Source organism: Varroa jacobsoni, unplaced genomic scaffold (genome assembly GCF_002532875.2).
Source record: "Varroa jacobsoni isolate VJ856 unplaced genomic scaffold, vjacob_1.0 scaffold_25, whole genome shotgun sequence".
Lineage (NCBI taxonomy): Eukaryota > Metazoa > Arthropoda > Arachnida > Mesostigmata > Varroidae > Varroa > Varroa jacobsoni.
Genome location: NW_019212927.1, coordinates 81,299 through 107,178, shown reverse-complemented (window position 1 = coordinate 107,178; position 25,880 = coordinate 81,299). Strand labels below are relative to the sequence as shown.

The window sequence follows — 25,880 nt, the reverse complement described above, 5'->3', positions numbered from 1 at the left end:
ATACACTACTGAAGAATAATGGTCTGTGGTACTTTTAAAAAATATCAAACTATATACTTGTTAATTAGAAGGACCCTGTAATTTTTCTTTGATTATAAATGGTGCTGTTTATCACAGAATCGGATCAATGATGCCACCAAATAACAAGTAATCTCAATTTTGTCTAATATACCTGGTGAAGATATGAGACAGCGTTTAGTGCCGCTTGCAAATTCTGAATGGTCCAGAATTTCGTGTTCGATTCGAATTCAAGACATGGAAGGAACAACTGTTATACTCAGTATCAGTTAAAAACGGGAAGTGCATATTGGCCTCGGTCGATGACCAGTACGAGAGAATGTATGAAACTCAAGCAGCGGATGGTGCGGGAATTATTTTATAAAATGTAGCAGAGTCAAGTATTACACGGCGACACATTGGATTGTTAGAATACTCGACCAAAGAATAATTTTAAAAGTGTAAGCGGCAGGTAGAATAGGGTAGCTGCTACGAGATCATTATTAATGTTTGTATATACTATGGTGTTCGTGAATTTGGATTTGATAAATAGTCTATGAAACCAATTAATTTCCTTTGTCCATGAAAGCAATAAAATTTCCTCTTCTGCAGCTACAATGCGTTTTGCGTTATCAAAAAAAAGTTCACTTTCATTTGAGGAAAACATTCACCACCGTATGTTCAATCAAGATAATGGACTTGTGAATCTGGAATTACTAGCTCGAATGAAAAATTTCGAAAAAACGAAGAAAATAATGGGAGGACGAACGAAAGGAGAAGAACCTAACAAAGGATTACGTCATCGCCCTTTTTTAGTTTAGTGTACAATATCATTATAAAAGTTGAACAACCGCCCCGACACAGTGACATCATATACGAAAAGGTAAGGTTATACGGGACAAGGGCTATATAAGTTACTCCCTTTTTCTAACCAGGAAACGTTGATTTAATTCTAATATATTAGAAGCTTCAAGTTTTTTTTTTTAGATATGCATGAATAAGAAATGCGTGCAAATCACGTTGTTAATTGTTTTTCTTTAACCAGATTTCAAAAGATGGGGCTATATGGAACAGCTTTTTTTGCATTTCATCGAATTTTGCCTGAACAATAAAGAAGCAAAAAAATCACGGCATTTTTCTACGAAAGTTTTGCTTAGCTCAAAGTTACGTTTTTAATGCCGATCTGAAAGCAACTTATATTTTATGAACCTTATTGATTTAAGTTATATTGCATAGTCACCTGGAAGCTAAATGGGCTAAATGGGAGGTGGAGTTGAATGTATGAATATTTTTTGAGACAAATGTTGTCGATTAATTACTACACAGAGAACCTAAGATATCCTACTATGCTAACATATCGTACTTTCGTGCCTAAAAGTTATACTGCTAAGTTATCCTTGAAAGGAACTATGATGTCCATATTTTCAGAGAGCACCATCAAAGACAAATGCTATCATCAACATGATTCAAACGCTTCATCTAGTTAATCAGCGTTTATTTAGAAGTAAGGAACGATTCTCAGTCCGCTAAGGATTCAAGAGTTCAGCAAATTTATCTAACAAGACAATGAAATATATAAAGCATCGCTGGAATCATTTTCTCAATGACAGATTTTGCTAAATTTGGTTCAGATCCACCCTTTCCTTTATTTTATCTTCATCGCTTTATATATTTGAATTACCGTTATCAGAAGTTAATAAAGGCAAATTATATTATATTCAAACGCCGCCTGTCATAATTGCATTCAACATTCAAGCTATTGCTCTTGAATATTTTACTGCTGATAGGTATACGTCAACGACAACGGTGGTGATGGCTCAATACGTACTGAAAGAATTACAACCTTCTCAAAATGATTCAATCTACATGTAGTAGAACTAGTAGTCACTTGTGAGAGCTTTTACTTCTTAAGAGTAGACCAAATTTCTTTAAGAATCGCTTTAATACCGGCCTTAGTAACTTCTCTAAGGCCGAGAAAAAGGTGATATGAAAGCAATTTCCGATCTCGTCCTTTCATTGGTTCGCTCTCTCATTAATAGCTTGCACATCTGTAGGTAAGGCCTTTTCGATATTTTTATAAATTCAACAGAGTCAGGCCATACCGAGCAAAATATATTTTTTTATCCGGCTTTGCAGCTAAAGGTTGCTTCATAGATTCTAATCTGTCCTTTATCAGCTAGTTCATCACAAGCTAAAAAGGTAAATACATAGTCGCACCAATGCAACTAGACAAACAGCTCATCTCCAATTACATTTGAAAAACATCTTCGGGTCGATCTTTCTTTCTTAAACCGCTTCTGGAAAAAAAGTAATTTTATTATGATAGATTTTGAATATTCACGCCTTATGGTTTCCGAAGACATCCTGAGACTGACTGAACCTCGTTGGTTTTGATTAGCCTTTAATATCTTGCCAATTTTCTATTTAAATCTCGCATATTTATTTGGAAAACTACTACACATAACTATGACTAAATCGTACAAAAGTCTAATACCCCAGCTCTCCCTTTTTAAGCACTGGGATGATGAATTACATTTTAAAAAACTTATTAGCGAGTCTTATATCGATAATCGTCGGCTTATATCTCAGAAATGATGTGTTTTTTTTAATTCAAATAAAATATAGATTGATTTCATTGTGGCTAGAGTAACACTGTGCCAACCTCTTAATTTTGTCGGTGACGGCTGAGACGGTAGCCAGACTAGTGTCGCAACGTCATTTGGCAGACATCGCTCGGCCGAACCTGAACATCCGCGGAACCTCTTTTTGGATGGAAGCTTTTATGGATGAATGGAGGAATGAAAAAGAGGAAACTGTTACCAACAGCACTGAATGGACATATGGAGGCTGCGAGGCCCCGCTTTCCTGACACTGCCCAAAAGGCTCCATGCCCGAAAAGCTACAAGACACTGCTTAAAAATTGATAAGGGAAAGATTTTACAACTTCTTGGTCCGAACTAGCATAAACCTACGAACAGTAAACTGACGAATATTAAGCTTGCTACAACATTACATTACTGGGTTATATTCCAACTAGACGTAGTGAATTTCAATACATATACGTCTGTTCAAAGAAGCCTAACCGGGTGCACCATCATCTCTCGTTCGGAATTCTGATAAGGCTTGGGATTAATTTCCGCACAGTCAAAAGTAGTTTGTAAAATCCCAAATCCTTTTTAAGTTGACAACAATAGAGAGATTCTTGACTTTTACGCACCTCCTAATTCTTTTTTTAGCATTACCTTGGCGTAAGAGATTGTTGGAGTGCAACAAAGCTTCATGTGGACAATCTAAAATTATATTGTACATTACATAAAGAAAATGGTCGTTTTTTACTTGAAGAATGTCGTGAATACTGTATGTTATGTAGTGCATAGCTATTGGTATAATTTAATTCGTTACGCTCATTGTAAATCGAATATGTAACTTCTAAATCTCAACTGCCTAGCCCAACTAAGCGTGAAATAATTATTACCCTAAAGTTACTTCTTGATTTCACTACCAATTAGTTAGTGTGTCGCAATTTTGAAAACCCTTTTGATTCTATTCGAAGAAATATATAGACATTATCGAACCGATGCGAAAGTGATTTATTGATAAAGTAATATTTGTGCTATGAAATCCCATAATAGATAGATGGTAACGACTCGACTGAGCTACCGAATAATTTATCTCATGGGGGGTTGCTATTAAGTTCTGCTATGTAGAGTGTCGATTAATATGAATCCCAAAGACGAACGATGATTGTTAATGTAAAGTTGTACATTCAATATACTGTTAAGTTTAATTTTGTCACTTTTCTTTGGTGCAATAAAGGCAACCACGGAAGTTAAAAGATCGTCGTTTCGGAGAAATCGAAAAAGGTTGGTAAAAAAAGATACCATATTTTTGAACTGAGTAAGTTGATTGAAAATTATCTTTTTACGACTGCACAGGCTAAGTATGAAAAAAAGGTCTACGAGACTTAAACTTCTGGAAAGGTATATTTCTTCTCCCGAAACCCAAAGAAGATTCTGAAGCACGAAAACAAACGAATTCGTGGTATTGAAGATACTAATGCTAAAATTATGCTGAAGACAATGAACTTGTAAAGACCTTGGCTCTTGGTGACGGCTTTCATTGTTGTCATACTAGCTCTGAAGTGAATACACATAGTATCTTATTGTTCACTGGTGAACATAACCGATGAATCAATAAAAGCAGATTAGTTCTATCTGGATATAATTAAGCGCATGAGGGTTTTCTACAAAGAATTAACGAAAGCTGGTCTTCGTTTTCATTAAGACGAGGTCCTTTCTATATGACTTGTTATCGCAGTTACACTTTTCACATCTGCTTACAAAAAAACCCACGTTGATAGTTATAGGACTATCGCATAAATGCTAATTGAGTTCACCCTTTTTGAAAGTTTGTAGTTTCATATTTAGAAAAAGTTTAGTTTCATAAATAAAATGAATTCTAAAAAAAACTGCTAGATGATGAACGAATCAGCTAAAAATAAAATTCATTAGAACGCGATGAATATGATATAGGACATGACGATACATTACTTCGATTTCTCTACGGTGTTCAGTAAAGTCACCTACCCGCAGCCAATCTCAAAACTATATAACCTTAAAATATATAATAAAATCATCGTTTGGCTGCCTGACTGACAAAGTTAGCTAAACGAGGATTTGAGTTACTGTTCGCAAAGATATCGCGTAAAAGCCCATTTGCCCCATACTTGATCTCAAAGATGTGTTTCCAAAGTGTATACTTTAGTTAGGCACTAAATTTCAAACTGTATACTATTTGCGACACTTCTGCAATCCTCAACTACCTTAGCTGCGAACGACCAGAACCTAACGAAGATCGATATTTCTTCCGACGATCATGAGATTTACATTTTGATTGTAACTATCCCCAGAGCTGAGTCTGTTCAGGATTCAGGAGTTTCTGTTAGTCCTCTTTTAAGCCTTGATTCTCATATTATTGAAATTGTGCAAATTCGATATGCAGTGTTCCTGTGTTTCGAAACCGATTTTCACAATAATCTTGTGGTTCTTAAGTGCATGAACTACTTGGACATATGGCGCCCCTAATGACAGAAAGGCATTTCACAAGATCCAAAGGAAATTTATACGTAAAATCGGTGCAAGAGGTGGCTTTTCTAGAAAATCCGTTGTCTTACGGTTCAGAAACAAACCGTGAGGCTTCCACTATTAAGACGTTGATAGCCTTGTCAATAAATCAATTCGCAGTAAAAAATATTCTGTGCAATAGCCGAACTATGGATGCTCCTAAAGTTGCTCGAACCGAACATATTAATAACGTTGTTGCTTAAACTATAGTAGTAAATTGAAAACGATACTTAGCTACAGCAAAACGTGTTTCATGCCGTTTTGTGATAGTTTATTATTATACACGACTATTATAAGTGTGTTTATAACGATAGCTCCAAACATGAATGTCGAAAACTACCGTCAGCCATGAGAGATGGACATGCATGATAATAAAAGGTGCTTCCTATTGTTCTTCAAAACCATAGGAAATGTGGCCATTTAACGTTGGGTCAAAAAATGCTTTTTAGCTTAATAATAAAATATTTCTTTTGGATGAATTGTCAAAGTACGAAAGCGCCCTTTATCCATCTATGGATCAGGCCCGTGCTTCGGATGTTCGTAGAGTAAGACGCTTCTCCAAGCAAAAAAGCATAACATGTTTAGCTGCACAAAATATTATATGCAGCACGCGAATCACTTATGTTGTACCAGTGTAATTATGGCTGATCAGTTCCATAGCTAATCAATACATTTTCCTGCCGTCATTTGAACTACCCATATTTATTAACACAGTGTTTCCTGTGAAAACTTAGGCAAAATAATGAGCCATTTAAGATTTGTTTCAACTAGGATATCATATGGTTCAATACTTTAAGTAATCGGATAGCTATTAGGAATTTTCTTCTCCGTACTTTACCCACTTCTACAGTATCCATACATTAAATTACGTCTATGCATTTCAAATTGTGTTAGAGGGAAGATTTCTTAGAAACATCTTTTTCCTTCGTATGTACACCGCATTCTCATCGCCGATACATTCATACTATTTGTATGCATTTTTTTACAAATAATAGTTTTTATAAATAATTTTCATAAATTACTTAGATGTGGAAGACCCGACAAGGAACTTAGTAATGTCTTTGTTATACCATTCCTGTACATATTTAGCGCCTTCATATACGTTAATGCGTAATGGCCGCACTAATTTACTTAGCTCATACCAACCGGTTTAGGAATCACCTATGGAGTTCTAGATTCAAAATGTATATACACGTTAAAGGTAAATAATCCAGAATTAGTTTATTAATCAATCATGTTTGCTTAATCAAACTAATTCGGTCCTTGTGTTTGTGTGCCTGAATAAGGTTTGAATTTTATGAACTTGAATTTTAATAGACGAGAAAAGATACCTAAACAAAAAAGGTAGTATTATAAAGAGTTTTTAGAATCCAGACCGCATTAAGCTCATTTAAATGAAACTCAACCAACCTGGTAATATCCATCATCGTAATCGATCGGCTCATAATACGATGATTCGTAGGGTCTTCTGTCTCTATTTGTGGAAGAACCAGGTGTTGCGTAATATCCATGCGTGCCGCTCACTTCCTGAATAATCATTAATTGCATTAATTATTAATAATTGCAATAACTACAGCAGAAAATTGATATTATACTACTATGAATGCCAAAGTTGTTGATACATGATGGAAAAGAAACAAACACTAAACAGAGATACACGGTAATTTATAACTTCGTTATACTGATTTTATTTATTGCTTAACAATAGCAATTATTACGATCTCCGGTGGAACGCGGCTCTACTTGTGCTGACAAACGCAAACCGCTTTTCTTGCGCGATTAAATAGATCAGTCTTTTTGGCCCTGGTTTATTGATAAGTATACAAGCACCGTGCGCGTAAATTTTTAGTAAAGCTATGTGGGCGCACGGAAAAAATAAATTGCTATGAAGTAAATGTACTATGGCTTGATAGTTACTAGTATTCCTCTAAATCTAAAAGGAATTGGACATGTCGTTTGAATGAAGCATAATATTTGCTGTAGATCAGTTTTTTGAGAGATATTACACTCATTTTATGGGGTAGAATGTTTTGAGAGAGGCACTTTTTCGATGTAGGTAAATATCTTTGCCCTGCAGAAGTTTACTCTCTGAACACATACGCTGATATGGCGACCTTAAACATCCTAGATATTTTTCGTTGAATCATGTTTCAAAAAGCGTTGAAGGTGGACTCTTGGCACGTCCACCAGTTATAAAGAAGAATAGCTTCACCGTTGGACTTAGCCAGCCGAACATTTCTGATATCAGGAATTGAACATTTGGCTTCATAGACATAAAGCTTACTAAGCTAGGACTCGGAGTCCCATTTACGTCAAATACGGCTGGAGTATGTAGCCATAATTGAAAGAGCAACTCCAACTGGGTTTCCGGTCGCGATACTTCCATGCAGTTGGACATCAGATAAACCTGCAAGTTATTCTTAAACAATCCTCATGCGGTACCGCCCCAGAGCGTTTATCCCTCTTGTACATTTACAATGGCCTACAATGACCTTTCCTCTGTGGAACGTGTTAAGTTTTCGACAGCTCATTTGGTCACTTCGGCCCATTATAATATTTATCCGATACGCCTGTGCTCTCTGAAACGTTCACTAAACTACAATTTGAATAAATCAAACACGGATTATATGGTGATTCGGGTCTCTGTCAAGTCACATAGAATGAGCTTCAAAATCGACAGGCTGCAGGCTATGGCAGCAACAGTAAAACTCAGCTATCAGTTAAGTATTTCCTACAACTAACGTCATCATAAAAAAATAAATTCTACAACAACTCGACAAAGCAAATATACTCTAATTCGTGTTTTTCTGTAAATTCAACTGTAACATCGGTCCTTTCTACCGCAAAACGGTAACTTTGGTCGGTTTTTCCTGCTAACCGAAATCTCACGCAAGAAATGCCATGAAACATTCATTCGAAGGAGTATTTCTATGAGCGCGACCGGCGCAAATAACTTATATGTGACCGAAATAAAAAAAGTAATTAAAAAACAATCCGCAGTTATCTAACAGATGATGAACATCGTCATGCGATTTAAGGAAAACTAATTAGATCTGATGTAAATTACAAAGAGAAATTGGCTCCTATCTCCGAATTAGAAGCGCGACTTAACCTAAACAAGGCTGCGATACCGAAATAGCTATCGAAACCGCAATCCCTGCTAGAAGACAACCTTTAAAACGTACAAATGCACTTTCTGCCTCTCTGGACGGCATCAAAATTGATTGACATATACAAGTAAGCCCCCCGCTAATAGAAGCAGGGTTTAATCCCCAAATAATGAGAAGAAGCTGCTTTATCATTCAGATAATAACGGCATTTTTTCAACGTGCTTAACAGCTGCTCTCTGGAGGGGAACCGCAGGCGGGGGTATGCATGCGCTATTTTTGTCTAGTTATCTCTGCTTATCTCTGCCTAAACGTCACCTGGAAAATACATCAACGTTCAAATAATGTGAAGAGCCACTCATATAAGTAAACGAGATTTGGAGAGTTATTTGCTAGGCGTCTTCAGTAGCAGCACCAATCACGGAGATACACCTTGATCTACAAGAAGATGAATTTCCAGCGAGAAGGTTTCGACCTAGAAGATCTTGACACTAATATAAACCTTCAGAAAGAGCCAAGAAGGTGCTTAGGCCATACTATAGTGGCACACTATGGGTCTTTCCTCGCTGTTCAGCCAATGGTTCGTGATTACATTTTCTGACACAAAAAAGTTTTTAATGGGATTACAACCCATTACTGTGTGTCAGTGTTAAGTTTATCAAAGCCATGTAGAACACAAAAGAAGAATGTTAATAGGACGTACAACCACAAGCTGAGCCAAAAAATAAAATAAATACTTCTCAAAAATTAGCCACACATTATGGTTGACACTTTTGCTCATATCACTGCTTTTTCATGAATGCAACGTCCTTTTATATACACATGACTACTTTTGTTTCGTGTCCTTTGTTGTTGTTTGTTTCGGAATGTGTTAAAGAGTATTTAATGATTTAGTGAGAAATGCACTTTGTGATTTTCGGTTTCTTTACCTCTATGTTCGAGTTCCACATTCGATATCGCATTCTATTAGACGGCTGGCTTCCAGCATGAGACTAAGTCTATCTATGCCCGGATGTGAGTTTAGACCACAATGTGTCTTTAAGATTAGCAGACAAATACGTTAACTATGAAGCATGACGAGGACGCGGTTCCCTTACCTAACTCTACTCACCAATTTCAACAAACAGGACTGGCCAAGTGTCGCTTGTCACAGAAGGTTGTAGGCGTGACTAAATATGCTGAGTTATTTCTGCTAGCGCCAATGCTTTAAACGCCTTCAATTTTCTATGCCACGAGTAACAGGACTCTTCATACTATAATATGGCAGATTCAACTAGATATTAATTCCGGGCATATCTCGTGGTCCATAGGCAGATGATAAGGATGCAGTTTCGATCTTCCCGTCAGGAAACGTCACTTGAGGACCCCCTAAGCTTTTATATTGAACCCTATCATATTCAGGACGATTATGAAGTTTAATATATGAAGGGTGAAATTATTCGTCAGAATTTACCGTAAAGTATAAAAAATCTGGACTAGAGAACTGTCGAAACCTAACTAGCTGAAAAAAGAGAAGAATGCACTCCACTGGGTTAAGTAGTACCTCCTCGAATTGTTTGAACTCAGTACCGTTAGCGACAAGCACATTATTTATGAGTTTATTATGATGCATGCACATGCCGTAGCCCTTTCCGTCAGAAATGTAGAACTAATAAAACAATTTAAGTGTGAGCATGAATATTATTCATTAAAAGCATATCCTAGGCTACCCTTCTGTTCCAGCCAAGTAGGCCACAGCTAGCAGTCCCATCGAGATCTCTCGGGCAATGATTATACACTCGAATCCATTGGTCAAAGTTTGAATTTCTAGGTGCGACCGCTGCTAAGCATCCTTATATTAATCATTTCGGCTATTCAATTAAACATTTTAAGAACCACTAAAAAGAATAAACTAAAAAATATGTTTGCTTTTACATACAGCTGTTTTGAATTAATACTTTATCCCGGCGGTAATGCCACACTTAGCGCTAGAGTAATCTATAATACACTGCATACATATATTAGCTTTCTCAATACCTTATCAAAAGGACAGGGGACGATTTTGGCATACGATATGTAGTCTTTACACAAGTTCGTGATATATCAGTTAAACGGTGTCAAATACTTTATTCTACGATACTTATTGCAAAGATGCTCTATAAGAGCACTTGATTCTTTATGGCACGTAAGTAAGGTCTCCTGGTGGAATCGATTTGAGTTGCTTATTTCAAAAATTCATTTATTAGATAAACTTCAAGCCATCTAGTCAGGAAGCATCAAAAGCAGCTAACTCCTTAAGTTTTCGCTGAGGACTATTAAAGGATTCAATTATCGGTGTAGTCTACAGATCGATTTGAAATATCTTCGAAATTGGATGTCATATTGTATTGGCAAGGTTATTAATTCTAATTTTTGTCGTCAGTTGTGGACTTCGTAGCGCAACAATTAGTAAATAAAGTTTAATTATGTTAGAGACTTTATATTCAGTAGAACGATATAGCTCGATGTAACTTCTGTACGCTTAAATCATCTTTGTATGCTTCGACATTCTTAAACTATTTTTTGACTAAACCTACCTTGTTATCTCTGAACGAGTTTTTTTGTTTTCCGCTGGTGGTATAAATATTCTTTCCTTGTGCTGTCTCGACATCATCAGGATATCCATAATCGTATAGAACAGGCCCAGGCGTTGTAGGCCTTTTTTTTGATTTCCTCTTAATGTTCACTGTAGACGGTGCTATGGATATATCAGAAACGCCATAATTTCCTTCGAACTTCGGCAACGAAGTGGATCCGCTTATCGTTTCCTTATCTTTTCTCGTTCGGGCAATTTGTGTGAGGTAGTCATGATAAAGAGCTTCCTGCGTCCGCGACCCTGTATACACTGGTGCAGGTCCAGGATCAGGTGCATGATTATGAAGAAGGTCACTAGAGTTCGCTGGAGAACCAAATGTCATCGCAGCTGCCATGCTTAGAATTAACAGTTCACACCACATAGATAAGTTAAGTTTTGCGGATACTTGCGTTACTTTAACTCGACGATTGCCACGACTGACAAAAAATTACTAGCAATAGATATTTGAGTCTGCTGGACGACAGCAGGTATCTGGTGCGTGAGTGGCTTAAGAGCTTCCAATGAGTGAGGGTCTTCTTAGAGAGATACGTTATTTCATGCGAAAAAAAATAGCCTTTGATGCTGATGATGATTGATAACAACAGCAATAAGTGCATTAGAACTAAGAAAAGCGCCAAGCGAAAGGGTGCGAAAGAAAGCACGCAAGCTGGCGCGCTGGCCTATAACTCCCTTACGGCATTACACGTTGGGCGTTAGTTTGGACGACGTTATTAGCTACTATTGGCTAAATACCAATCCTCTATGGGCATCTCAAAATAGAAGACAGGTTGAATTTTAGTCACAATCGATACATTGCAAACACATTCAATGAATAAAGCTAGCTGTTATCTTAATATGGTATTTGAAAAGAATGTGGGGAAGTCAGCCCGACAACGCTGACGACGACCCCACCCGCGTCTTCCTATTAAAGATGCTGCTAGACTGCGAGTTACTGAAGCAGTCAGCTACCAGGATATGTTTATGTTGAATTAATTTGTTACTACATCTACTTTGCAACTCCAAAGCATTACCACTAGGAATATAACCATAAGTCACATAGAGAAATATAATTATGATCGCAATAATGGTTAGAGTTAGGTGAAAGGATCTTGACCGCATTATTTAGTAAAAATACAGTTATGCCTATTGTTGGCTAGATTAAAATTAATCCGCTTGTATAACTTTCATCTTTATTGATTCGTTTCACTGAAATATTTGAAAGTAGAACTTGTAGTATAGTTGGCTGTTTCATTTCGCTCAAGGGTATCATAAGTCAGAAAAACCCTGGTTGGAAATGCTCTACTCATTTCTTGTTTTATGAAGAGCAGGGGACTACCTTGAGATCTTCCTAGTAGCAAGAGGGATAAGCAGCATTGTCGCGAGCTATTCTGACTCAAGTAACGGCTGCACGGTCTTGTTCATTTATATATAGTGCCATCACTGCTAAACACAAATAAAAGCATCCTTACGAAGAGTGCTTCTTCTAACTATTCGTTATTCGCTTCTCCAATAAAAATGGCGGAATGCCCGTTAAGCAGGTTGCTTATAGATGGAGGTGAATTCCTTTTTTTACGTCAGCGCAAGTTTTTTGACGAATTACTTTGAACCTCCTGCCTTTTCGCTAAAAATATCATTTATTGACTTCGCGTTACGCAAATGTGTACACCCTATTTTACATCTGCGGCTGTGTAACGGTTGTTACCATTGCACAGCAGCAGATGTCATAAAACAGCTAATAAATTTGGCCATCGTGTGTTCACTCCATAAAAGTATGCGATTTTCCGTTTGAGTCACTATTTCCAACTAATTATTGGCACAGCATCGCCTCCTAGTTCTCATTCTATAAATCGTAGCTGTGATTCTGTCCGAGCAAAAAGCATTCAATTCCACCTCTATTCAGATGTTCTAACTGTAAACAATGGCATTCTTTATATAGTCTCGCAAGTACTGATGTCAATTTATTGGGAAAGGGTAAGGAGTATTGTGCCAGTTTGCGAATTTACACAGACTCAATCAATTCGATAAAAATTGTTAAGAGTCAAATCTATAATTTGCAACTAGACTCTTAGGGATGTGGTCGTTTCAGTGGACAGGTTCAAGATGCACTTATGTCAGTCATGTTCACTTGAGGAGACTACTTGTTCGAAGCTTCCATTAGTAAAATAACCAATGTTTGATCTACGCTATGTTATTTTATTTGTTATATTATTATATATTTATTTATTATACTAATAAATGCATGAGAGTTTCCGAGTGGTTTTCTTTACTCTTGTGGGGTGACAAACACTTTTGCAGTACATCAAATCCATTCTTAACGAAACTCTTAACAACAACTGAATTCTACAGTAAGTGTCTTATGAACTATCTGTGCGTTAAATGCACGAAGCTTAATCTAAACGTTTCCGGTTTTACGTCCTTATTCGGCATTAGATATGTTTTTAGACAAATTCATTCGTTGTAGTGGCCACAGGTTGTCGTTTGACACATTCGCGTATAGTTAGCACTCAGTATGTTTAGCGTTGGTTCCTGCTCTTGTTTCGATTACTGTAATTATTTTGTGAATTTTCATTATTATCACTGTCCTAATTTATATTCGAACATTTATTGACCCTATCTAGTGCTCTTACTGATGCTAACATACGTATTAAAAATTTGACTCAGCTTCTTTTTTCATTGTCAGTATTTCAAATTTACACGAATTTGGTCGAAGAGCCAGCGGTCGCTGGTTTAAGCTCCAACGATGACGTATCCGACACATCAGGTGCGATCAAACAGAAATAAATATTTAATTGTCGGTATTACATGCGTCGAAGTCCGCTTTCCACTTGAGTCGACACCGCGGAAGGTTGCCTCTTTTTACTGTTAATGCCCAGTTTTCTTCTTGTCTTTTCTTTGTTACCTTTAGTTTTTGCTCCATGTGAAATCTGGTACCCTAAATTACATGTGCGCAGACTGGGTTATGACCTATTGTTACAGTGCATTGTAAACCTTTAACTGGGCGTTCTAGTCTATAAAACTATTATCACATTTACATATATTATATTGCATAAAAATGCATCTCTTCACAGTCTTATTGTCACTATGAATCTCTAAAAACTTCATGTACCTTTCATGCATACTAATTACAGTCCTTTTTATATTTTCTAATTTCCCTTTTTTTGTTATGTATGTGATTTGTGTTTACAGAGTCAGCTACTCACTGCGCTTTCTTTTTTGTGTCATTAATTCTGCCTCTTCTGCCATGTCTTCTGGGAACATTATATTTGCTTACTTTTTTCGTTAAGGGCTCTCGGGTTTCTTTAGTTAACAGCAAACACATTGCTGCTATACCACGATGGGAACAGCAGAGTACGTCTTAAGCGTTTATTAACGATTCTAATGCAATACTGAGCTTGCATGATATCGAGTAACCTGTACCAGTATCAAAGAATTAAGGAGTACGCAATGGTAGATAAAGTTTGGTGACATTCGTTTAATAACCTATGTCTCGAATTTTTAAAATGATTTAATTAACCGTTTTCATATTTTTTTTTGCTTTTCCAGTTGTTTCTAATGGAATGTTAATAAATAATTATATTTAGCGTCAAAATCAACTGTTAATCGTCCTAACTTTGAATTTAATAATATATTCACAGCTACGCATGTATGTGACTGCCCCAGTAATGCTGGAAATTTCAGCTCCAAATAAGAAAATAATCTGGCTAAATCGAAGTTTTTAGGTAGGCAGGCTCTCCTAGAAAGTGTAAACCTGTATCTGCACTTACATATCTGTGTAATCGTGTATGCTTCAGTGATAAAGATTTCCTGCCACTTTTATGACGTATCATTTTTGACAGCTTATGGTTTGCTGGAAAATCAATAGACAGACCCAACGGCCTTATAACCATTCTTCGCCCCTAGTATATATACATAGGCGAAGGACTAGTGTCAACGGGAGGCGGTTCGACTGATGATTGCCGAATGAAAACCAAGCCGGCTATATAACGTACAAAGTTACCATGCTCGCACGGTAAAGACTAGGAAGGGAAATCGCACAGGACGTACTGCGGCGATGGATGAAACTGCGATCGTGCCAGGATCGTAATTGACATAGTTGTATTCACTGAATATCAGTAAATCCACATGCTACCCAGAAGTATCATGAAAATTTATCAGAAATTAGTATGGTGCGATATTTAAAGCAAAAAACTAATTAGACCTTTTACTTTGACAGTAGAGTTACTGATGCAAGTTAAGATTCAATGTGACTGCAAAAATATAAGTTACGTAAGTGCAATAACCTATTTTATTGTTTTCATTTTTTTTTTTACGTATTTTATGTTAATGCACTTTCTGCAAGAACCTACAGTACTACGCATTCGGAATGGCTTTTGCTACGCCCTTGGGGGTTACGTTTCCGGGATGCTTAAAAGGCTAAACTGATCACTCTGGATTATTTATGAACGGCAACTGAACATCAATGTAAAAAGTGATGTGAAATAGAACGTGTAATAGACGGATTGGACATAGAGTTCTCATAGAATGCTTTGTCCGATTTCGAATTTTACTAGCATTTGGGATAACTTGCACTACACATTAAGATAAGTTTTACACACGACGAGATACGAAGATATCTGAGTAAAAAAGTGTTACTCTGTGTCTTTTTGTGCACTCAGCTAATAGTTTTGACAGAAACAGTTTTCACATATTGTCCAGACTTCTTGCCTAGAGGAGTCCTGCCGACACTGTAACGTATTTAAAGACATTGTTTGCCCACTATTTGTCTATTAGCTCTTAACCCTATATTTTCTTTAAAGCGACCTCATTATTAAAGATATAAAAAAAAATAATAAAATTATTCTCACATTTGATGAAGGTGAATATACGTCTAAGGTCAATCCGCTTTGCCGCTAGAGGACTTATTGATTACGACGATGGAGCATTATAGTGTTTTATTTCTATGATCTATGATTTATGGAAACTGGAATATAAGGTATGTAGCCTTAAAATATCTAGATAAGTTGTTAACTGTCACCGTACATGTGCACATGTAGAACAATTTAAGACACACATTTAAGACACTCCCTTAAAGGTTAGTTACGCTTCTAAAATACCACCAGTGTTTGTGCATAAAATAAACACCAAGACTCAAACCAAACTAGAAAAATTATCATTGACAAAGATACCCGAAAAAAGCAAGAAAGCTTTACACTTACAACTGGCAGATATTAAACAGCTAATATACAAGAACTACTTGGGGTCTTTTACCCTTGATTTTCAACTAAAGTGAAGAATGCCATGTAAATACTACGTTGTTGAGCACGATATATTTTTACTAAAAAATCGTTGGATGAGAAATTAGATAAGCTATGGTGCAGGATAGCAGAAAATGTAGGCGAAAGTGGAGATTAATCGATTTTCAAAAACATTAGAGGAAAAGTAACATATAACCTCAAAGTAATATACAAAAGTTTTCTCCTCTAGTTTAGGAACAATGCATTCAAGCAATAGCTGTTTGGCTTGAGCCAGGAGGACAATAAATCTTTAAAAACCACTCCAATTTCTAATCTCTTCTTAAAACTTGAAAACGAAATACGAAATAGGATAACTTTGCAAAATTGGAATTTGTAAAATTATTATGACACATTATACGAGATTTTTTGCTACCTTAAATGGTGAAATACGTATTTCAATCGTAGGATTTGCCGAAGCTTATAACAGATGTGAAATAAGTCCATAATAGTGTTTGCAATAAATATCCTGTATTGCATTCGGAAACAAAATTGTTACTATTATTTCCCAAGAAGGTGGACAAACTTCATACCTATTCAAATGAGCTCATAGTTGTTGGTTTTACGATAAAAAACATAGTAAGCTTAAAAAGCTGTTTCAACGAATGTAAGATTTTCATTTCAAAGTTAGGTTAGAAAAACGGACATCTTCCTAGACAGTCGATCATTTATGTAGCTTTAATCATTACTGCAATTCAATATACGCCAGGCCCAAACAAAACTGGAGTTATACCAAATACGTTTTCACCCAGGAATGTTTCAGATGTTTCAGAATTTAGGTTATTAAGGATGACTATACTACACGTTCGTAAGAAAGCTAAATATAGCAGGCCCTTTGTATAGACTGCTTTAAAAAAAGGCAAATTTCAATGACCCAAAAAGGATAAAAACGTAGTTTATTACTTGAAAAAATACTTCAATCAAGTTTACTTTCAAACCCTTTTTGACCACTATCCTCCCATAGTTGTAGCCGCTAATGTCAACCAATATGGTGTTGGAACTGTAATTTTATGTCTAGATGGTTCAGCAATCCATTACAGCATTCGATCATTGCGCAAATACCTGTAATAAGGCTAAATATGGATACACACAAATAGAGAAAGAAAAAGACCTCCCAATCGTATTTGCGTGTTAACGATTCCTATTATCCACAAAATAGAATTAATTTTACAAATGGATCAAGAGCTGCTCTTGACCATAATATATTTTGCAATAAAACGGGTATTCCGATTTGTACTATGATTTGTATTATTAAAATATTGAGAGAGATAAGAAAAACACTGAGGAATTTGCCCATGCTGACGCTTTATCGCATCTTATGTCCTAGGATACCGAAGAACAAAATCACTAGGAAGATTGAACAAAACCTTGATATTCCATTCCTAAAAACAATTTATTGCCTATCGGCAACATAATAGAATATATATTCCAGCAATATTGACACGCAAACGAGCTGACCTTTCAAAACATATAATAACGATAAAACTTGATCGAGGAAAATAACTTTGATAGGGGGAACAAAATAGCAACGAAATTGAAAAGAATAATCATCCAGCTTTTATAATCGCATAAACATTATTTCTTATTAATTCTGAGGAGGTGCGAAATATCAAATAATAGCATTGTCACACGGAAATCCGTACAAGCAAAAGTCTTAAATGAACATATTTGACATTTGGGAGTACTAGGTCCGAGCAAATAGCGAAATGATGCATGTATTGGCCATGAGTAAATTCTGATATTGAAAACGTAATCAAACAACATGATTGAACTACAACACGACTATATATTAAACAACAAATAAATACGGTCTTACATCTCCAGATGTTACAACAAATAAAAGCAAGAAAAAATTGAGTAAGGCTTTTACAGCAATACTATCAAAGATTATTTAAGACGAAAGAAATATTATAATAGTAAAAACGTTTCGAAGAGGTATTTCAAAAAAACGCGGCCATTCTAATTGGACGCTTAATAAAATGCAAAGAAAATCAGGAAAGTTATTTATGAAAGGTAAGTAAAAAAAACACCTTTAGATTTGTCAGTCTAATTAACTGAAGCGGAAAAATAAGCGTTTCTATGTTATATTGTCTCTGACAAAAAATTAAGTTACCCCTTCAAAAATTACCTCAGAAAAACCAATTTCTTCTTATAAAAAAATACGAAGAACAAGAAAAGCATTGGCAAAATTATTTTTTATTAGTCATCGGAAAATGCCATCAAAACAACAGAAAACATCTTTAAAGAAAAAAAAAAAAATATAAATATATATATATATATATATATATATTTTTTTTTTTTTTTTTTTATATATATATATATATAAGAACCCAAACTGGTATCTTTCAACCTAACAGATAGGAAATCACTACTATGGTCTGTCAACGGCAAACACGATATACTCTACTTGAATAGAGAACCCAATGAGAACTTTTTTAAATATATCAAGTAAAGTGTGAAATTTAATCCAATCGTGCCCGTTATCTACAAAATTCTCTCTCGACTCTTAAATTACGGTCTAGCAGCCTGTGTCGACTCTTGTCGAGACTGACGGAACCTGAAGCAATCAAAATTCATAGAGGCAACTGAAACTTAATATATCAATAAGGTAAGCGTCTATCCAGAACAAGGAGAAAAAAAAATGAAATTTTGTGTGCAATTGCATTTGCCTTCATATTAATCGAGGAAACTTTGGATTATAGAAATGGACTACCAATACACTTTCCAACAGATACTATCGTATTTAGTGAACCTTTTTCCAAAAACAATTAGCACATGCACACATTTATATTTTTGTTAACAATATTCTATCTTACAACATATTTGACTTACTAGGACGTATTTTCTTTCGGCGAAAAGATTGATTACACGCAAACGCTGATTTGGACAGCAAATAATTCAAGCAAACTTATGTTATAATGGGCTACAGCGTATAATTTTTTGGTACAATTGAGTGTGTTGCTGAATTCAAGAATTTATTGGTAATTATCGATCCCAAGGAAAGCTTGAAATAGAAATAAATGACTGAAAGTTGCTGTCATGATAGTAACGATAAGATAAGTGATATACATTTCAAAACATGTTAACAGTTTTCAAATTATAACATTCGGGTTTTCACAGCAGATCTCAATTTTTGATGCGCCACAGTTGATGGAAGTCAAAAAATGACTGTTCATTGTATTCTTAAAGTTATCTTCCAGTTTTCCTCTGTGTTCTGTTCGATTATACGTTTAAGTCCCCCAAAACCTTAAACATGAATATATCAAAAGTGTGTTTAAGATTAGTTTTGAAAAATATTCCTGAGAAGGACGATGTGCAACTCGAGCTGGTGAAGAAATTTCTGGGGTGCACACATCCAATACTATAGCCGATCGCACGGTTAGAAAGTAGTTCGTTTGTCTTTGAGCAGGTAAGTTCAACTTTGAAGACAAGATGCATATAGGTCAACCCTCTGATTAAAAAGCCCATAAAATTCTCATTTTATTCGTATAAAACCCGCATATAAATCTTCACTACATAATTAAAAATATAGAGGTATTCAAATAGATCATTTCGAGACATAACCACTAACGGTGACGTCAATATGGCAAACGTCTGGGTTCCTCGTGATTTGATCGATCATCAACTAGTGCACCACATGTGCGCATCCGATCATCTTCTGAAATTGAAAGAGAAAAAACCCGCTTCTTGCAAGATGGTAACAAGTAGATGGATAATCTACAATAATGTCAGCCAGAGCAGGCCACAGTCGAAATGTAATAGTGCTTTTCAAAGGATAACTAAAGCCTAGGTTTTTCTAAAGAAGGTAATGCTGTGCTTTAGCTAAATTGTAGGCGAGAGTTCGTCTATGAGTTTTTCTCAAAAAACAAAAGTGTTACCTTGACTGAGTAAGGTAAACAGCTCAAGCATTTAAAGCAGTGCATATGAAAGCGCCTTGTAGGAGGAAGGCCAATAGGAGAGGAATCCTATTTCATTACAACGTGACTGGCCTTATACAAACCGTACGAACTTAATTTGGGTGTTTTGCCTCACCTAGCTTATAATCCTGACTTCGCTCCTTTCGATTATTATCTTTTACGATCCCCGCAATGATGAAGCGGATTTGGTATCTTTAGAAGATATAAAGAAACATATTGAGCATTTTATTGCAAATGAAGGACGTTTCGGCATTGTCGCGCAATGAAATCTTTTTTTCATAAGTAAACAGAAAAATCAGAACTAGTGAAGCTGTAATAAAAACTATTGCGTCATTGCTATGGGAAAGCAGGAGTGTAAGTAGAGCAAAAATTCAACTTAATATATTACATTATAATAACTTGACCTACCGCATACCGCTGCCACTGTAACCAAGCTGACCGTAGAAGACCTTGTGGACTATTTGACGGACGTGTAGTGATCGCTCTCCTAGCATACAAAGCCATTACCCATCAGCGTTGGACCCCTTTTCCGTGCACCAAGTACGGGGCACCGCGCAATTTTTTTACTGCTTGAGAATGGTACACCATTATTTATGGTGCTAACCATTTATATACAATGAATCATGCTAGGACATTTCTTTGCAGAAAAAAAAAGCACGGTTGTTGTTAAGACCTCTTCCTAGTGTCTGTCACGGTAAATTCGCGTCTACTTGAGATGATTAGACGAGTGAGCATTTATTCCGGCGGTTCGCTATTCGAGATGGTTGCCTTCGATCGATAGCTTGCGCCCTGGTCTTGTGGTGCATCTCTTTGGTTTTCGTTCTTTTGTATTAAACTGTGTCTTTGAAATAAAGGGTATCCGTTTATCATATCAACATAGAGAAGCCAGCATGCCTTTTAACTGTCTCTTGACTTCTTCTCTGTGTTTTAATGACCGACCGTGAGAGGTGTCGCCGTGAATCCCGAAGCCCACTTGCCTCAAAATGCGCTACAGAATTGCTGCCTACAGTTTAATTCCGAACAAAAAAGTAGTTTGATTTCAAGACCAGGTGATGTTAGGAGCACGGCTTGTGTATGATTCACCAAGCGTTAAAGACGTCTGTAGTAGTCTGTTTCCTAAGGTCATACCATTCGCACTGGTTTTCCCAACATGCCTTAAAGGTCGCAATTCAACACGACAGGTTCACATTAGAAGCATGAATAGGTTGATTTGCCTCGTCTCGAGGATTAGTGTGAAATATTTTCGTTACCTAGGCAACTATGGGGCGTCGACAACAGCTCAGCGTAATGTGAGTTTTTTCTGCATAAGGTAACTCGGTCGATAGAACTTACACGCGCACAGATAATATTAAATGTGGTCGAGCCTCACCGTCGACTCTTTCAGTTAAAGATCGACGGCTGACGGTGTTCATTGCTTCCAGATGAACTGGGTTGCATGGTGAACGGCGTCGAATAGGTTCCTGTCAAAGGCGTCCAAACATGAAATCTTCAAGCGTATTGGCTCCTCAATTACACATGAATTAGGTGAAACCGTTTTATTATGCCGGCATGCTAACGAAGACATAGTTTTAAAATATCGTCCCACGATTGTGTTGGGTTAATACAATTAGTCAGATGGAAGACAAGGAGTCGTCGACCATCTCGTTGATTACGGTATCACATCATTCATACAGTGCCAGCCCGGTCTTTAACGTATTGGTGGCCCTGTGGTCGTCGCCAAGCGACAAATTCCACATGAAATTTCGTTCTCTTGCTGATGATGCTGCCGAACGCGACAAAGCATCAACTGTTACGTTATATGGCGTCGGTGTTCAATTACGGCCTATTATTTCTATGTGTTTGCTTATGGCTTAATTGCCATTGGTTTACGGCAAACATTCCCTCCTTATTACCAAGTTACGATTTTTTATAATGAAAGTCAACGATGTAGATTTCAGCCAAGCGGTCGTAGCATCCCTTTCTGCCGACTGGGTCAAAAGAGCATAATTGTGAACTTATGAAAGCACTGTTTCCGCCAATGAAATCGGCAGCCTAGAGTATGCATTCTTCGAAAAAAAGCATCGAATACAAAAGGGAGTACGATTTGGTAAGCGGCAATCTCACATAGAGATTTTTATTGCTAATCTATATTCTGGAATAAGTACGTAAAGGATATATTAAAATATCAAAGATAAAAAAAAAGCCTTAAAAACAGTGTGTTGAACAAGCCAAGGCTTTATACGATTTGTATTCCATATCCGCAGTCAAAATCGCGTAAGTTTTGTTTAAAATGTGTTAAAAATGTATTACACTCCTACAGGGATGGTACTTTCGTCATTGCTTACGTTCACCGTAGGTTGCCTTCGATATCTCAGAAATTTCAAAGGCTTATGATTAACTAAGTGCACTAACTAAGTGTTATTCGAAATAATTACAAAGGCTAACGAATCTTTCAATTTCATCTGCTGAAATGGTGGTAATGCTCTTAACTACAGTATAATTTGTCTTCTGGATTCATAGATCATCGTTCAGAGAAGCTTACGTTGCGCTCTTCAAGAAAATATGACTAAGTGAGGCCACCTATGGTAAACTAGTTAACGTTTATATCTGTAAACTCGCTACGAAGCTTTGAGTCGTGCGCTAAGCTACTCTGATAACTGTAGTACTATTCCTCCACCGTATTCATTTTCCAGTATTGGCTACTGCTTGGTATATGGCATACGTAGATTCCTTCAACTCATTCCTTCTGATTATTGGAAACAGACATGGAAATAGTGTCTTAAAAACACATTAACAGAAACGACGGGCGTCGTTGTTGTTTAAGATTGAGTAACTTGTAAGAATCTGTGCACATGTGGCACACACGTGTATATGTGATGTATCGACTGTTTTGTAAATAGCATTAGAAGTCTCAATACAACTTTTACTGCTCTAGAGGGGAACTTAACATGAACGTTAGGGAAATATAGACAAACGAGTCAACATGCGATTTGTTTTGAAATCAGTAAAGTGTAAAATAGAATGGAATTTATGTCCGTGTTTGTTGATTTAATTAAATTTATACTACTTACACAGGAAACATGCGTTTCCAGTTAACCTGTCCTTTTTCACTTAATTCATGAGATTATCCAGCATGCTACGCTTTCTGTAACTAATGGAACTATGCTTGCAGAACGCCAGGATTTTGTCTAAGGAATATTATAGTTGTTAACGGAGTGGAGCCTGCAAGAAAGAAAAGGCGCGTCATTCCTTATAAATCACTCACTCGCAACGTTCCGAACTTCTATAGATGAAAAAATGTTAATAAATATCTTTGCTATTGATGTGAACTTTTCTTACGGTCTACAAAGACAACCTATATATATATATATATATAACCAAGCTAGCAGCAAGCTTTATTGTTGTCTCAGCAGTATCTCATTTGGTTGAGCGTGTGGTTAGAAATGGAAGTCTTACCGCAGTGGCTCGTTTCCTTCCACAATGAGATAAGGCTTAAGGCTATAGTCAAACGCAAGTTGCGTGTTCGCATAGATGTATACCAACATCACCAGCTGAAGTGAAGCACGACTGAAATTGACGATGAGAATATAGGCAGAATCTTATATTGATGACATCTAGTTCTGTCTAAAATAAGAATGTGGTGATACTTGTAGCTATCAAGCTAATATAACTAGATCGATCATTATGGCAAGATTCGAAGTAATCCAAAACAAACTACGACCTGGAAAAAGGCTATATTATTATATTTTGTGAACTATTATTAAATTGATTGACACCGTATAGACATAACGTGTCTAATACTACGTCGGTCTCATAACACGTAGAATGTGTGCTAAACAGACCCCTAGCAAGAAAAACTACTGTTCTTTTCCTCCTTTTATACACCTGCGACGTTCATATTCTGTAATGTCAATTTCTGAGTCTTTTCTGGCTATGAAGAAATTTATGAACAGGTCTCCGTTTATTGCACGCATCATATTGAGCAATGCTACAACTGTCAAGCGGACATCAAGACAATTAAAAATTGCTTTTAGCCACATAAAAACACGGAGGTCTAATCGGCGATGACATAATATAATAGAATAGAGCCCATAGTTCAGTGATTTTTAGAACTCATGCGAATCTTAAAATTAACTCGTTGATTTGACAGTACATCCTTTCTGTATCTAATGAAAACGAGTATGGCTTAAATGCGAAATTTAAGCCGTTGACGCTAAGTAACGACCGAGAACCGCAGCGGGCTATGTCTCTAGCGAAGTTCGTAGTATAAACCAGTTTCGCATCCAATTTCGCGTAAGTCGCGTATTCGAATCCGCACATACAAGAAAAAAATTTTGGAGATCTTTTTCGCAAGAAAATATGCGTTTACACAGTGAGGATAATGGCCATGTCCTAAGACATCAAATCGTTAAAGGTCAACTTAGAAGCACAAGATGTCTCCCACGAAAGTATAAATATTATCCTCTACCCGCAGTGTCAGAGGTGCATACATTTACAGGTTATATGGCTACGAGATCTAGCGCGCACCTCACGGCTTCTGTAGAAATGTTCAGAAAGTTTAAGAACCGGGAGCTCTGAAACATTTCATTTCGAAAGGTGCTGGATGATAGCTGTCTAAAGCAATGCTTTACAAAAATATCGGATTTGACACTTAAAGCATTTAAATAGTTTCTACCTTCTTTTTAGTATTACCTTTAACACTTGCTTGTCCTGGCAATTTGCTGTACCTGCGCCCAATGTCACGTACGACTCGTCCTCTTCCAAAATACGCCAAACTGTCGTTAAGAAGAAGTGTAGGCTTCTTTGCTCGTTATTGTGTTTTGCATGTCTGTTGGCAAAGGCGCTGTACTTCTGTCGCGAAAACCAATAGCTCTGTATCTATCTCTACTGTACCCGTCTCGTTGACTTATTCTAGTACCTTCCTTTAAATAAATACCTCAATTCAGTCGTACTAATTTTAATTGTACTGTCTTTAACTACTCGTGAAATTGTTATGTAAGATAGATTTATTCATGGCTGCCACTACTAGATTAGATAGCATCTAGCTGAGCACTTGTATGAGCTATTTTTTGGCGTATTCGTACGGCATGGGGTTAAAAGTGTTGATCGTAGATGTGCTCTATCATTCTTCCACCGCTTGATTCGGCGTTACTCTTGTTGATGAAATCGATAACGGTTGCAAGAATCCTTAATTAATACCTAAATTACCGGTTGAGGCTTTCAATGTTTTTGCATTTCGCTACGATGCTTGTCTTGATAACCAGCGGCGGTACACAAAGTTGGGATGCCCACGTTAATTAAGACCATGTATTATGACCCCATAAGGTAATAATTCTACTGAAAACATGCGTAATAGAGAAAAGTAACGTTTGCTTGCTAAACTTACATGAAAAGCAATCTAGGTCCTAAGTGGAGCATCGACACATTCCACTTCGTATTCGAAGCCAGCCTTCTGAAACAGTTTTTACCGACAGTATTGTGCGTAAATGCTCAAAAAATGTTGCTTTGTCATCACTGGTGAGCTATGGTGTGTAAAAATGCATGATAGAATATCTGTCCTATGGAACAAAATGTATCCTTACATATCCGTCATTGCCAGGAGTATCGGACTTAAACACAGAAGGTCTGGCTATTCAGTTGTACTTTGATCAGAAACTGGTATCACGTAATACTGAGCAGCTTGTTGTCGTAAAGTTCAATAGCGAGCGGGGTCCCAAGCCGGTTCGATAGCCAGCTGGATCCCTTAAAAGACCTGATGCCAACTTATTGTCAGAATTTACGCGTAATACTTCGATTACCTAACGCAAAAGCAAACAGCTTTACCCTCTAGATTAAGTTTCATCTTTTAAATATAATGGAACGCCATTCTCCTGGATTATCTTTTCACTCGAAAC

General features: G+C 36.7%; 1 protein-coding gene and 1 long non-coding RNA gene across 7 annotated transcripts in view; both read right to left on the bottom strand.

The window, feature by feature from the left end:
* The window catches only part of GAA1 (glycosylphosphatidylinositol anchor attachment 1), an 85,744-nt gene that overhangs the window by 35,080 nt on the left and 24,784 nt on the right, over positions 1–25,880 (bottom strand). For 5 of the 6 annotated variants that reach the window (XR_015310286.1, XR_002679202.2, XR_002679207.2 and 2 more), the window contains exon 3: positions 6,531–6,647. Coding sequence is in view for 3 of the 6 variants with exons in the window: in XM_022830367.2 (XP_022686102.1) it covers positions 6,531–6,647 (117 nt within the window). In the remaining 3 variants the exon portion in view is untranslated. Of the gene's footprint in view, positions 1–6,530; positions 6,648–10,782; positions 11,309–25,880 lie in introns of those variants that run through there. The other variant, XM_022830384.2, reaches the window with a different exon arrangement.
* LOC111258891 (uncharacterized) lies at positions 19,206–23,205 on the bottom strand. The gene is made up of 3 exons (XR_015310322.1): positions 20,416–23,205; positions 20,123–20,199; positions 19,206–19,748 (listed from the first exon to the last, which is right to left on the bottom strand). It is a non-coding gene; the product is annotated as an uncharacterized LOC111258891 (long non-coding RNA).